We start from the raw sequence: 12,288 nt of genomic DNA on the forward strand, positions 1-12,288 counted from the left end.
AGGCAACTCATTTTGTACAGTCCATCTTTTATTTGTATCAGATTGCATGGAAAACAAAGACACAGACTAGTTCTTGTAAGCACGGCTGGCTCTGCGACCACGAGCTCTCTCGAACTTTCTGCCCTTGGAGCGGATGTAGGGCCTGGAGAAGAGCAAGAATAGTTTAGTATAAAATGGTGTCACAAACCCAACCTTAACATGCTAATACCAGCCTTACAAATGACTGCAAAGCCGACCTAGCACCCACACTATTCACAACTTCTATCAATAAAATTGTTTAAGAGTCATTAAACTCTACAATTTTCCCTCTTACTTGTGTGCCAACTACTCACTCAGGGTTTGTGTTCTGACAAAGCATTGATTTAAATCCGTTATACAATGGAGCTTAATGGCATTGGATTTCTTGTGCTCAAAACTCTTCTCAATAAATAACTCGCAAACGTGAGAATTCCTTCGCTATGGTATACTGTAGATTGTGATTGAAATTGCATGCTGTTTGGATAATCTTGTGATCATAACTCATATTTCCAAAGAGGTGTAGCTCATGAGTTTATGTACATGTACAGAATATTCAGCCAGACACTATAGGCCTTTTACATGTCCAAGTAGGAAAAGCACAGGTGTTAAATATAAAATGAATGGCAACTGAAATCCATTTAGCTGCTTCAATTTCAAAATGCTGGCATTGCCCGTACTGGTTTACTGTCCCAGCTGACCGTGGCACTTAATTAGAAGAGGGTCATCGTTAAAGTTATTAGTAACACCTGTGCTTTTCCTACTTAGACAAGTCAAAAGGTCAGCTGCGAAAACACCCATTATCTCCAAAACTAAAAAAAAAAAATAATCTAACTGTCCTCTGAAAACCACACTATGTATAACAGCACTCAGATTAAGAGCAAAATACATTGCATTTTCTTGGTGAACTGCCAGAATTGAACAGAACATAGTCGCAAAAGGTTTTTTCTAACAGTCATAGCAACAGTTAACGGACATTTGTCTCATAGGCATTTGACCTGTTGAACACAGGTATAACCAGTAACATCACCAATTGTAGCATTGCATTCTAGTGTACCAGGGCCCTAAGCTTACTGGCACACTTAAGGAACAAAGTGAAGATTTATTTTATTAGTTACACCTGTGCTTTTCCCTTACTACCTATTACGGATAATCCACTTAAACACATGCTGTATATAATCATATTGACCAGAATATCAGACAAGATGGAGATAAAGCAACTGTACACATACTTGGTGTGGCTGTGAGGAGTTCCAGGGGCTTTTCCAAAGTGCCTGTACACCTCTCTGCCTTTACGGGGTCCTGAACAAACAAAGGTTTCAGATTAAAAGCAGATATAAATATTATACAGCATCTCATAAAATATTACTAGCAAAAAGTATTCCCACTCACATTCCTAAAGTATAATTCTAACATGACAGTTTTCACATTTGTATCGGCTTGTGGCAGATATTAAATAAGTACAAGTTTCTCAAATTACAGTCCATCTGTATTTGTTATTACATTTCCTCAAATATTAAGTTATTTAAAAAAGTATTGCACTTTTGTTTATGTATTTATGCTCGTTTAACTTTGTATGTTCAAGTTAAAAAAATACCCATTTCAAAATTTTACCAAATTGTCCTTGATAATCAAGTAAACTCATGATACCATGATATCGCAATATTGTAAATCCCAATATGACCTTTTCTCCAAATCATGCAGCCCTATTAGCAATCTAGCACCACTTCTTTATTTTTGGCTTCAGAACCATATGGATGTCCTAATTGAACAGTATTAAGACACTACAAAACTAATGTGTGCACCTCCTTGTGTATACAGGAGGATATTTTTGATTTGTTGGCAGGAACATATTTTGAATACAGTGGTCTGATGTCACATACAAGACATCTCTTCTCTTCCAATAATCAATCTTGTGGATTAATTAATTTACCAAAAACCAGCGCTAAATGATAACTCCCATTAAACTCACTAGCATTTGATGCCGATAATTTAAAGCATTTGGTTATACTTCAGTGTGAAAATACAATATGTGGATTAAAGGCAGTTCTCAAACAACTGTTCATGCAAAGGGGAAACATATTTGGTTAGTTGAAAGATAAGTAGAAAACTGCACTTTAAAATGTAACTTACTTTTCTTTATGTTACCTGGTTTTCAGTTCAATGTTGAAAATGATTTCCTTTCAGGTTTTTTAAAGCAGCAGGGAGGCAGAACTCAGTACATTTTAATATCTGTCTATTTATTCCAAGTAATATCATAATTGGGATACATTATCGCATATTTTCCTCATGATTGGGCAGCCATAGTATCATCAGTGTATCATTTTAAAGCTGCAAAGATTAATTGATTAGTTGTCAGCTATTAAATTAAATCGCCAATTATGTTGTTGATCGATTAAATCGGTGTAATCGGAGTAATTTTTGCAGTACAAGTACAAATTCTCTCATTCCAGCTCTTAAATGGGAATATGTTCTAGTTTCTTCACTTTTCCATGACAGTAAACAGAATTTCTTTGAGTTGTGGACAAAACAAGACATTTCAGGATGTCATCTTGGGCTTTGGAATACACTGACATTTTTCACCATTTTCTGTAATTTTATGAAACAAAGAACTAATAGATTAATTGAGAAAATAACTGACAGATTAATGGACAATGAAAATAATCATTAGTTGTAGCCCTATATCATTTAATATGATCAACTGACTATGCTACATTTGTAATTAATGTGAGCTTGATTTGTAGACCACTTTGATGGCCAAAGTCCCCCCCAGCACCATTGGTACGTACAGTGTGTTTACATGCACAGCAGTAACCGGGGTATGGTCATAACCCAGGTTGAGTGACTGAGTTATGCCTGTTCTCCCCGTATACATGATCGGGGAAGAATGGCGGTATTAACTCTACCTCCGGTACAGTAGATGGCGATCTGCCAACGCACAATTGGCTTTTTCTTCTAGTGGACCCATGTCAAAATAACACAGATCAGCCTCTCAATAACATTTAACAACTTAATGTTTCATTTACACACTTGTCACAGTGTAGGAACACCGTGTTCTCGCCAGTTGACGACTGAACTTTTTCGGTTCATGATATCAGTAACATTAACCAGTTTCGGGTGGAATTAGCAAGCTAACTGTGTTAGCTAGCGCTAACTAACATTAACGTTAGCCAGCGGCCGCAGCAGGGAAGCTCTATCCCTCCACTTTTTTGCCGAGACACAGCGTTGACAGCCCCGGAGATGGACAATCTGTTTAGCCATCTCCCGATGTCCACTGCAGCCTCGGCGGGGAGTAAAACAGATGGAACGTACAGGCTCTTTGGTGCCGATGGCCCGCCACTGATATGGTATCAAAGCAACAACTACAACTCACAGTGCCAACGGATTATTTTCGATTCAAAAGCCGATTGAGCCAGCTGAGTGGGGAGGGGCAGTTAAAGCATGTGCAGATGCTTAACCCGATCATACCCCAGTTAAGGTGTATACATGAATACCCTGGTTACTGAAGGAGTTTTCTACCTCCGTCAGTGTTATGAAAACTCCCATTTTAAGCGGGGTAAGGTGTTTACATGGCGTTTGAGAAATCAGGGTATGGCCTTAACCCGAATACAACCGTTTTTTTTTTTTAAACAGCATGTAAACACACTGAATGAGGGCTTACATTATCTACTCCAATTGTGTCATGGTATTGAATGTAACTACATGTTTATTTACCTGACAGCAGCACTGTGCCCTGTCCTTTGGGAGAAGCCAAAGCCAGCTGGTCAAAGGTCATCACCTGACCGCCTGCCTTCAGGATCCTGCGGCGGGCACCATCGGTTACCCTCAGAGCGCAGATCTGTGGGAATACAAACAGGACATGAGGACTATGTCAGATACTGTCACCAACAACATTACAATGTTGAGGGAAGATAATCATTGGGCTGAATCATATTTTTATGGGGAAAAACACTAATAGGTTAATTCTGACATTCTTAAAAAAAAAAAAAAAAAAAAAAAAAAAAAAAAAAGGGGTTACCTTGAGCTTGGGGATATCCTGAATCCTGACATCATCAGTGACTGATCCCACAACAACTGCGATTCTGTTCTCACGGCCAGGCATCTTCATCTTACGGATCTGGTTGCAATGGAAGCAAAGTCAGAAATTCAGCACACACACCTGAACTAACAGGGCTCATGCAACTTTAACATTAGGACTTGGGCAATATCATGCAGGCAGTTGTTGGCTGCATTACATAGATAACATTGTGTCTACAATAATTTGACCACCAGTTCATATTTAATACATTTCCAAGGTTAGTGTTGAGATGCTATACAACTTAAGAGCCAAATAGAATAAACACTGACCAAAGTTCTATCCAGATTTGTTAACCCAATCCAAACTACATCCTGAAAGTCAGAGCCACTGGAAAGCAGAACAAGTCCCATGTAAACTAGGGATGCACCAATCCATCTTTTTCTTTAACAAACTCTCACATCAGGTATCTATTGATACCAATGCCCAATATATGACAAAGAAACCATATTTGATACAGATCTGTCACATCTGCACTGATACTGATCCAGTGGTTCAAATATATGCAGCCCTAAAATCAACAGTCAAACCAAATGTACTTTGTGAAAAATGCATTTCAGTCTTGATACGTTTCTAAAATTGAATAGAGAAAGAAGGGATTCATTAAATGATGGACAGGATGGGATACAATTGAAACTGACCAGGCGGGAAATGGAGATGGGGGGCCTGTTGGTCCTGCTCATGAAGAGCCTCCTCAGGACGACCTTGTTGAAGGGAGCATTACAGCGGCGGGCCAGGAACCTGTACAACTGCAAGAACCCAGCAGAATAGTTAGGAATATCACATAAGATTAGAATGAAAAATCTAGTTGTCAACTGACAATTTAGTGTGCTAAGATGACAGAAATAATTACTGGTGGTATTTTTCCAATGAGTAAAACATAATGTGTAAATATAAATTACCTTGACCAGGAGCCTCAGGTAGATATCCTGGCTCTTTGGCTCTTTTCTGTGCACCTTACGGTCCTTGTTGTGTCTGATGTCAACTCCCTTGAAAAGTAAACAAAACCACATTAATAGAATATTACAGTAATGCATTCACAAGCAGCCCAGTCAGTTTAATCTTAAGCACTTTGTATACCAATAATGGCATCTATTACACCCAGGCTTCATTGCTAATCTTACGTTGAACATTCAAGTCTACCACGACAACGCAAGGTTAAACTATGAGCGTAATTTATATTACTAATAAAACAGTAACGTCCCTTTAGTTAATAAGCTCAACATGTAACGTTAGTAGCGTACAGGCCGGTTCACACGTTGACACTCCACAGCTAACTGCTATCACGAGCGGCAAAGCAAACAAGCTTACACTCTGAAGTATGGCTGAATTTGACATTTAGGAACTAACGTTAACTTGGCGAAATAGGAATTAAGGATTAACATAATATTCCGCGTTCTGAACCCCTTTTAAAGCTCGTTTCTGATCAACCTCAGGACGTGAAGCGGCTACCTGGACGGCACTACATCGGCATCAAAGAGGGTAAGCTAGTATCATTTACATGGTCAAATAACACGAAATCATAACAGGACTGCAACGTGAATGATGTATAAAACCATTAAAAGTTTTCGTTGAGGAAATAAGATGTTTTAATTCAGAGGATGGTCGTGGATAGTCAAAATTTCGTAGTTTACATTTTCTACTTGCAGCACCTACCATCTTGGGCTCAGAGCGAAAAGGGAAAAGGAAGAGCTGAGGTCTCGCGATAAACACTGCGCTGAAATCTCGGGTCTCTGATTGGTTACGGGGGCATGCGCTTCCTGCAGGACAACGAAGTCAAAACAACTGCGATTATTCAAGATGGCGCCTCCAGTGGTGAAGACATAATTGTCTATGTGGTGAAGAGGCAAGGTTGTTACAGCATCCATGGGCAAGAGATATGATAGTTTATTACTTATTTAGTGGCATATTTTGATTTATTTTATTAATTTGTACAGTAAAGACACATTTTAACTTAAGTCATGATATTTGAGTCTCAATGTTGGGTCACATTGCATGAAAGTTATTAAAGAAAACCATGCATCTTCCATAAATAGGCCTAGTCTAGAAAATAAACACTAAAATACGGTTGAAAATCATTGACATATATATAATGGACCAACAAATCCCGTTGCTCTGGACGGAGACCAGTGAAGGCCAGAAGCACTTTTCCGGTGAGCGCCGAGCGTTACTGCGCAGCCTCCAACTGAGAGAGACGACGTAAATGTGACGTAAGCAACCTGTCTGAAAGTTGTAAGTCTTCTGGTAGCTGTGCCAAGAGAAATCTCAATCATTTCTAATCTTACAGAGACGGAGAGTGTAGGTATATGTAAGGAGATAACATAGGCACAGGCTAATTATTGCTAACTAAAATGCTAGTTAACATTAGTAATTAAACTTAAACAGCTAATGTAAGTCGAAACTGCCTGCGAGCTTCTCCTGTACTATACGGTAATTCCTCTACTATATGACAGTAGGTTATGACACAATCGTTAGCCTATTTTTACAAAAACGTCTGCTACGGAGCCATAACGTGAGGTACAAGGTAATGGAGCCTTTTATACATTGTCGTGTTTCTTTAGAAATAAACAATGGACAAATAGAGTCTTTACACGCTTCAGATGTAAAATTATTCACTGTCAAAGTAGCGCCAAAATGAATGGCAGTCAATGGAATGCTAACGGGAGGTGATGGCTTGGTAGCATCAAAATGGCGCCATAGGAGCTACCTAACTTATATACAGTCTATGGGAGCTATGCGGTCCGAGGAGAAGCTTACCCCCTTGTTGAAAATACGACACAAAACAATAGAGTGAGAGCTGCACTCTGTCTCTTCTGTACGGAGCACCGGAAGGGTCACTGCGAGATTTTTTCAGGGGACTACTTTTGCGTTCCCTCGCAATATGTTTTGCATTCCCAAGTAATAAGTTTGGCGTTCCCTCGCAATATTTTGTGGGGCTCCGTACTTCTTCACACCAGCAATCACTGAACTTTAATTTAGGCTACATATGGCATTTACGTGGGTTTAAGCTAATGGTGCGCTCTTTGGAGGAGCTGCACCATCATGGCCGCGACTTGGCATCATGATAGCCTACTTTGATCTTGACGGACAGTCAGTTCTCATCTAACTGTCTATGGTTCTCATACACATCGTCAGGCTACTGGCTACAACGTCATCTGATCTAATCTTTAGGCTATAAGTTTATTTAGAAGCTCTTCATTGAAATGAGAGAGTGGCTGCATTTTCACCTCTTTGTTTTGTTTGCCATAGCCTAAATGTTTGTTTTGAGACCTCCTTCCCGCATCAATCATTTTTGGACTATCAAATGAAAATACTTTTTTCAAAACCCTTATTGCAATAAGAGGTGCCAAAAATATGAAGTTCAGTTTCAGGATGTATGACACAAGCAGCAAATCACACGATTACAGCCTACAATGCTTGTTGATAAAAGTGTTCAAAAACAAAACCACAAATGACTTTTCTTTTAAACAAATGGCTTTAAAAAAAACTTTTATTGGTTAAAAATCTATTGCAACATCAACAAAGTTATTCCATGATGTACTGAAACAGTTAAATGAGGATAGCTCAGTTATTCTCTGTTTTCTCAGTGGAAAAGATTATACCAACATACTGTAAGTACCAGCAGGACTAAACTCTGTGGCATCATTTGTTGTCATTCACATTTAGATGCAGTATTCTGTTTGGAGACAGGGAAGTTTAAACCTGAAACAAATCACAGTTGAACAATAACCCATGTGGGCTAATCAGCTGATTCACATAAGATGTGACCTTTATCTTATTCCCTTGTTTTCTCTGTAAATCTAATGACTTTGCAACTGTATTCTGCCCCTAAATAAGCCTTTGAATGTCACAGTCTTTCAGTACAAAAACTCAGGTCTCAAGTTTATTCGAGTTTGTGGCCACTCTGCTGTCTGAGGTGACACAGGTAGATAGTGAAAGTCAGTGCGATGCCTCCCAGAAACACTGTCCGTGCCACAGGGGGCACCAGGGCAAAATTCACTGCCTGAGAGGGTGGAAGAGATGAAAAAACACGTCATTCTACATCTGTGTATGTACTGCATATGTACATGTCTGAATCTGCAGCCAGAAAGTGATAGATTATGGGATAAATATAAGAATATCTCACCTGCATTGTTGACCAAAATACCACTCCAGTCTAAAGAGAGGAACATAGGTTGGATTTATAGATAAATAGACATTACATGGCATTTAGGAATAAATAATAGTCTAATAAGGGCAACTGTGTACCTTGTAAGATGTCCAGAATTTCTGTCTCCAGTCTTCAAGTGGGTCGTCTTTGTTTTCTAGTAAACTTAAACCTAAAGTAAAGGTAAAGGTGTTAAATATTTTACTGATTCTTTGATGGATCCATGGTTAGAAACGCATGTTGTGTGGACAAGCAGTCTTTAAACCCACTTTATTTAAAATAGTAGTTCAGATTCCAAGCTTATGTTTAATATTGTCAGATGTGTTGGTAAAAATGCAACACTATTTCATGTCACATTGTTTCTGAATAATTTCAAAGCAATTTCCTGAAACTGCAGTTGAGCATTTGATTGGATTATTACCAAATAATCCAATCAAATGCTTGAGTAACCTAAAGACTCTTTTAGTCAGCAGGCCAGCTGACCATGCAAAACTGTGAAATACAGTCACAAACATTCAATTCAACATTCAGTAGGGATTGTTCAGTAACATTCATCTATAGGGAGAGCAAAGTGTACAATAATAAATGAACAATCACAGAATATTTACTTAATTTAAATGAAGTGTTTCTTTCAAGAACATAATTATTTCCCCAACAATTAGTAACAAATCGAAAATGTAGGACACTAATGTCATATCTTCACAATAAGAGGGGGGCTTAATGACACAAAGAGGAGTTTACATTTTACAATTACAGACATATTACACCAGATGGGAGATTCCAAATATTTTTTGGGGAAAACAAAAAAAATGGGATTAATGAAAAATTACACTATTGTTTTTTTTTTTGTTTTTTTGTTTTTTTTTTAAATATTTAGAGTTTAGAGTATTTAATATAGCCTACGTGACTTAAATAGGCTTTGTAACACACTTACCAATATAAAAGGCACTGATGGTGAGAGGAGCTGCGATCAGCTGATCCACAACAACTTTCCCGGTCACTGCCTTCACTCCGCCTCCTGGCAGCATCCTCTCCAGCCCTCGGAGCCACTGGTAGTTGAAGTTGGCATGGAAACAGAAGCCGACAGTCGCCACTCGAGCCGTCTGACACCAGTCGATGCCAGCCGAATCCTCTGATGTGGATCCTGCAGTTTGTTTACCACCCAGCACACTCTGTTGTATGAGGTCAGCAGAGGCAAATAGCGTTGTGTATCCCAGGACGTTACTGATGTACGGATGAGCCTTGAACACAGCCCAGGCCCGGTTCATGGTGAAAAATCTGATCAGAGACAATTCAATAACAATACATTAAAGCCACTGACTGCTTTACAATATATATGGCATTTTTTTAAGTGAGGAAGGCTTTTAAATACATGTTCAAATTAAACAAATGTTGAAGGAATGATTAATGATGGCCAAAATCACTGGAATCAATGGATATCACTGACTAATAGTGATCTTAATGACATATTGAAAATCATAATTGCTGTGTCTCGAACCACTCCAAGTTACACTACCTTTCAGCGTAGCTCCTCTGACCCTCTCCTTATATTTCCAAAGCCAAAGAGACACAAAGCTCTTTTCTGATTGGTTCTGTTTGACGACGAAGAGGAGGAGCTGAGATGAAGGTCTTCTCACCAGGTCAAAGTTCTGCCTCTGTTGCAGAAAAACGTGTGATAAGACTTTTATCAGCTCGCTGGAGAAGAGTCTGAGAAAATACCACATGTGAGGAACAGCAGCAGACAGTCGAGAGGTGGTAAAAAAACACGTCCTGTCCAGTTATTATACTGAATTCATCCGCATGTAGACTAATATAACCGAATGAAGCTTCATTAGCAGTGTCCATGGCACACATTATTTGTATGACCTCTTTTACCTTATCATGTAAATAAAAGCCACTTGAGTCGTGTGTGTGTAGAACAGTACATGAAACTTACCATAGATTTTTCTCACTTGGTAAAGTGTTGAAGTTGAGACCACAGCAGAAAGTTAGCCGTGCAGCTCTCTGGTCAGAAGCACAGGTGGTGTCACTATAAATAGACGGCACTCCTACTGCAATGCTTCTGTGTTTGGGTAAATGGCTGTAAAATGCGCAAAATTTTCATTTTATTAGAGTGAAGAAGGAAGCCAAGTTGAGTTGTTGTATTAAAGAGGCCAGAAAGGTGTTTGAGATGAAGTGTCTTAACAGTTGAAAGCCCTGGAAAACATTTAGATAAAGAATAGTACAAGATCCTAACACAATATACTTCTACTGGAAGAATGTAACTCAGGGCTATATATAGAGGTTTACTCCTCGACGCAGCGGCCGCGGGTTCAACTCCGATCTGCGGCCCTTTGCTGCATGTGATTCCCCCTCTCTCTCCCCTTTCAAGTCTAAGCTGTCCTATACAAATAAAGGCCTAATGCAAAAAAAATAATCTTAAAAAAAGAATGTAGCTCAGTTCTTCAAGCACTCTGCGGTGAATTGAAGGCAAACTATACTCATGTTTTGTGGAGATGCACTAAACTAAAGCTATTCTGGGAGAATCTATATAAGACTTAGTTATGTCATTACGAACAGCTGTGCTGTGATTTACTGAGGGAACACTGAGGAGGCTAAAAGGAAGAGACAGATATACCTGACAAAACTATTGCTTTTAATCACCAAAAAGCTAGAAGACATTGGTGTAAGTATATCCTTTTTTTTTTGGATGTTTTTTTTTTTGGATGGTTGCAATCCAATCAATTGCTCAACTGCAGTTTCAGGAAATTGCTTTGAAATTATTCAGAAACAATGTGACATGAAATAGTGTTGCATTTTTACCAACACATCTGACAATATTAAACATAAGCTTGGAATCTGAACTACTATTTTAAATAAAGTGGGTTTAAAGACTGGATGGTTGCACTGGACTTTTCATTTCTCATCCAAATATAATAAACATAGTTTTACAAAAACAAAAAAAAAGACACTCCTGTAAAGCTGATCCTCCAGGAAAAGAAATGTGTTAGATGGAAAAGTTGATCCATCTTTTGAGAGTTAAAGAAAATATTTTGGACACAAATTGGGAAAAGTGGATCATTTACATGGGACGATAACTTGTTTGTAAAAACTGGAAATGAGAATTATACATGTCTGAGTTGAGTTGTGTCTCCAGGTTTAAAAAAATTTGTTGTATTAAAAATTGTAGCATTAACATTAAGAAGTTAAACAGTATAAAATAAATATAAGACCACATATCTCAATGGTATTTCCAATAGTAAAATGTGGAGGCAACAATTAAAAAATGCACATAAGACTTTTATTTGTATTCCTCTGTATCTTTGTGAAAAGGCCAGCCTCTCTCTCCTCCCACCTGCTGCCATAGATATGTAAAATTCTGTACGTGGAAGGTGTGCTATTGAATTGCAAAGGTCAATTAAAGCCACTAGCAACCATCTTAGCTCTTCCCTCTGAGAATGTGATAATTAGGGCCAGAGTTTAAGCTGATCCATTAAGGGCTTGTTAACTGCCTCAACTGGTGCGTTTGTGTCTCCCAGAATTTAACAAGCTGCCTTTAGTGTGGCACACAATGGAGACGTGTGCCCACACCTCCACGAGCAGTTGACTTCTTAGATAATTGCCTCTTTCTTTTCAGAGCCTCTTATCGTGTCTCACTTCCTCTCCCACTATCAATTTGTCAGAATCTTTTCTATTAATGCTGCTGGAAAAAAAGGGGGAATTTGTGCATTTGCATTGAGAGCTTGTGTCAACAACACACACACACACACACACACACACACACACACACACACACACACACACACACACACACACACACACACAAGACATGCAAAGACACACATGAACAATTAAATTGCCACACCTCTCTCTCTGAGGCAGCCCGCCTCCATCAAGCTGACTCCTCAGTGCAATTTGAAGGAAGATACGAAGACACACAGCAGCCGAGGAATAAGGTAAACATGCGCAGGATTTTATTTATTTATTTATATATTTATTTATTTCCTGCTGAGCTGAACTGAATGGAAAAAAATTAAACATAACAAACAGAAGTTACTGTTTCTAATTTATC

The 12,288-nt window shown here is 38.7% G+C and overlaps 2 protein-coding genes across 3 annotated transcripts; both read right to left on the reverse strand.

Annotated features, from left to right (window-relative positions):
* Nucleotides 1-7: 7 nt before the first annotated feature.
* On the reverse strand, nt 8-5,881 carry rpl18 (ribosomal protein L18). The gene is made up of 7 exons (XM_031299425.2): nt 5,747-5,881; nt 4,993-5,079; nt 4,732-4,839; nt 4,034-4,132; nt 3,730-3,853; nt 1,248-1,317; nt 8-142 (listed from the first exon to the last, which is right to left on the reverse strand). Exons 1-7 carry the CDS (start codon nt 5,747-5,749, stop codon nt 67-69), a joined length of 567 nt encoding a protein of 188 aa, XP_031155285.1. The 5' UTR covers nt 5,750-5,881; the 3' UTR covers nt 8-66.
* Nucleotides 5,882-7,442: 1,561 nt separating this feature from the next.
* Nucleotides 7,443-10,450, reverse strand: si:ch211-120k19.1 (uncharacterized protein LOC563199 homolog). Of its 2 annotated transcripts, none has more exons than XM_036006793.1 (6): nt 10,174-10,450; nt 9,754-9,892; nt 9,172-9,515; nt 8,339-8,409; nt 8,217-8,246; nt 7,443-8,093 (listed from the first exon to the last, which is right to left on the reverse strand). In XM_036006793.1, the coding sequence occupies exons 3-6, from the start codon at nt 9,503-9,505 to the stop codon at nt 7,974-7,976; spliced, it is 555 nt and encodes a 184-aa protein (XP_035862686.1). In that variant the 5' UTR covers nt 9,506-9,515; nt 9,754-9,892; nt 10,174-10,450; the 3' UTR covers nt 7,443-7,973. The 2 variants fall into 2 exon arrangements, with proteins under 2 accessions (XP_035862686.1, XP_031155625.1); XM_031299765.2 differs by lacking the exon at nt 10,174-10,450 and adding an exon at nt 10,113-10,168 and having other exon boundaries at nt 9,754-9,944.
* Between the last annotated feature and the right edge of the window lie 1,838 nt (nt 10,451-12,288).

The sequence above is a fragment of the Sander lucioperca genome, chromosome 10 (genome assembly GCF_008315115.2).
Source record: "Sander lucioperca isolate FBNREF2018 chromosome 10, SLUC_FBN_1.2, whole genome shotgun sequence".
NCBI classification, from domain to species: domain Eukaryota; kingdom Metazoa; phylum Chordata; class Actinopteri; order Perciformes; family Percidae; genus Sander; species Sander lucioperca.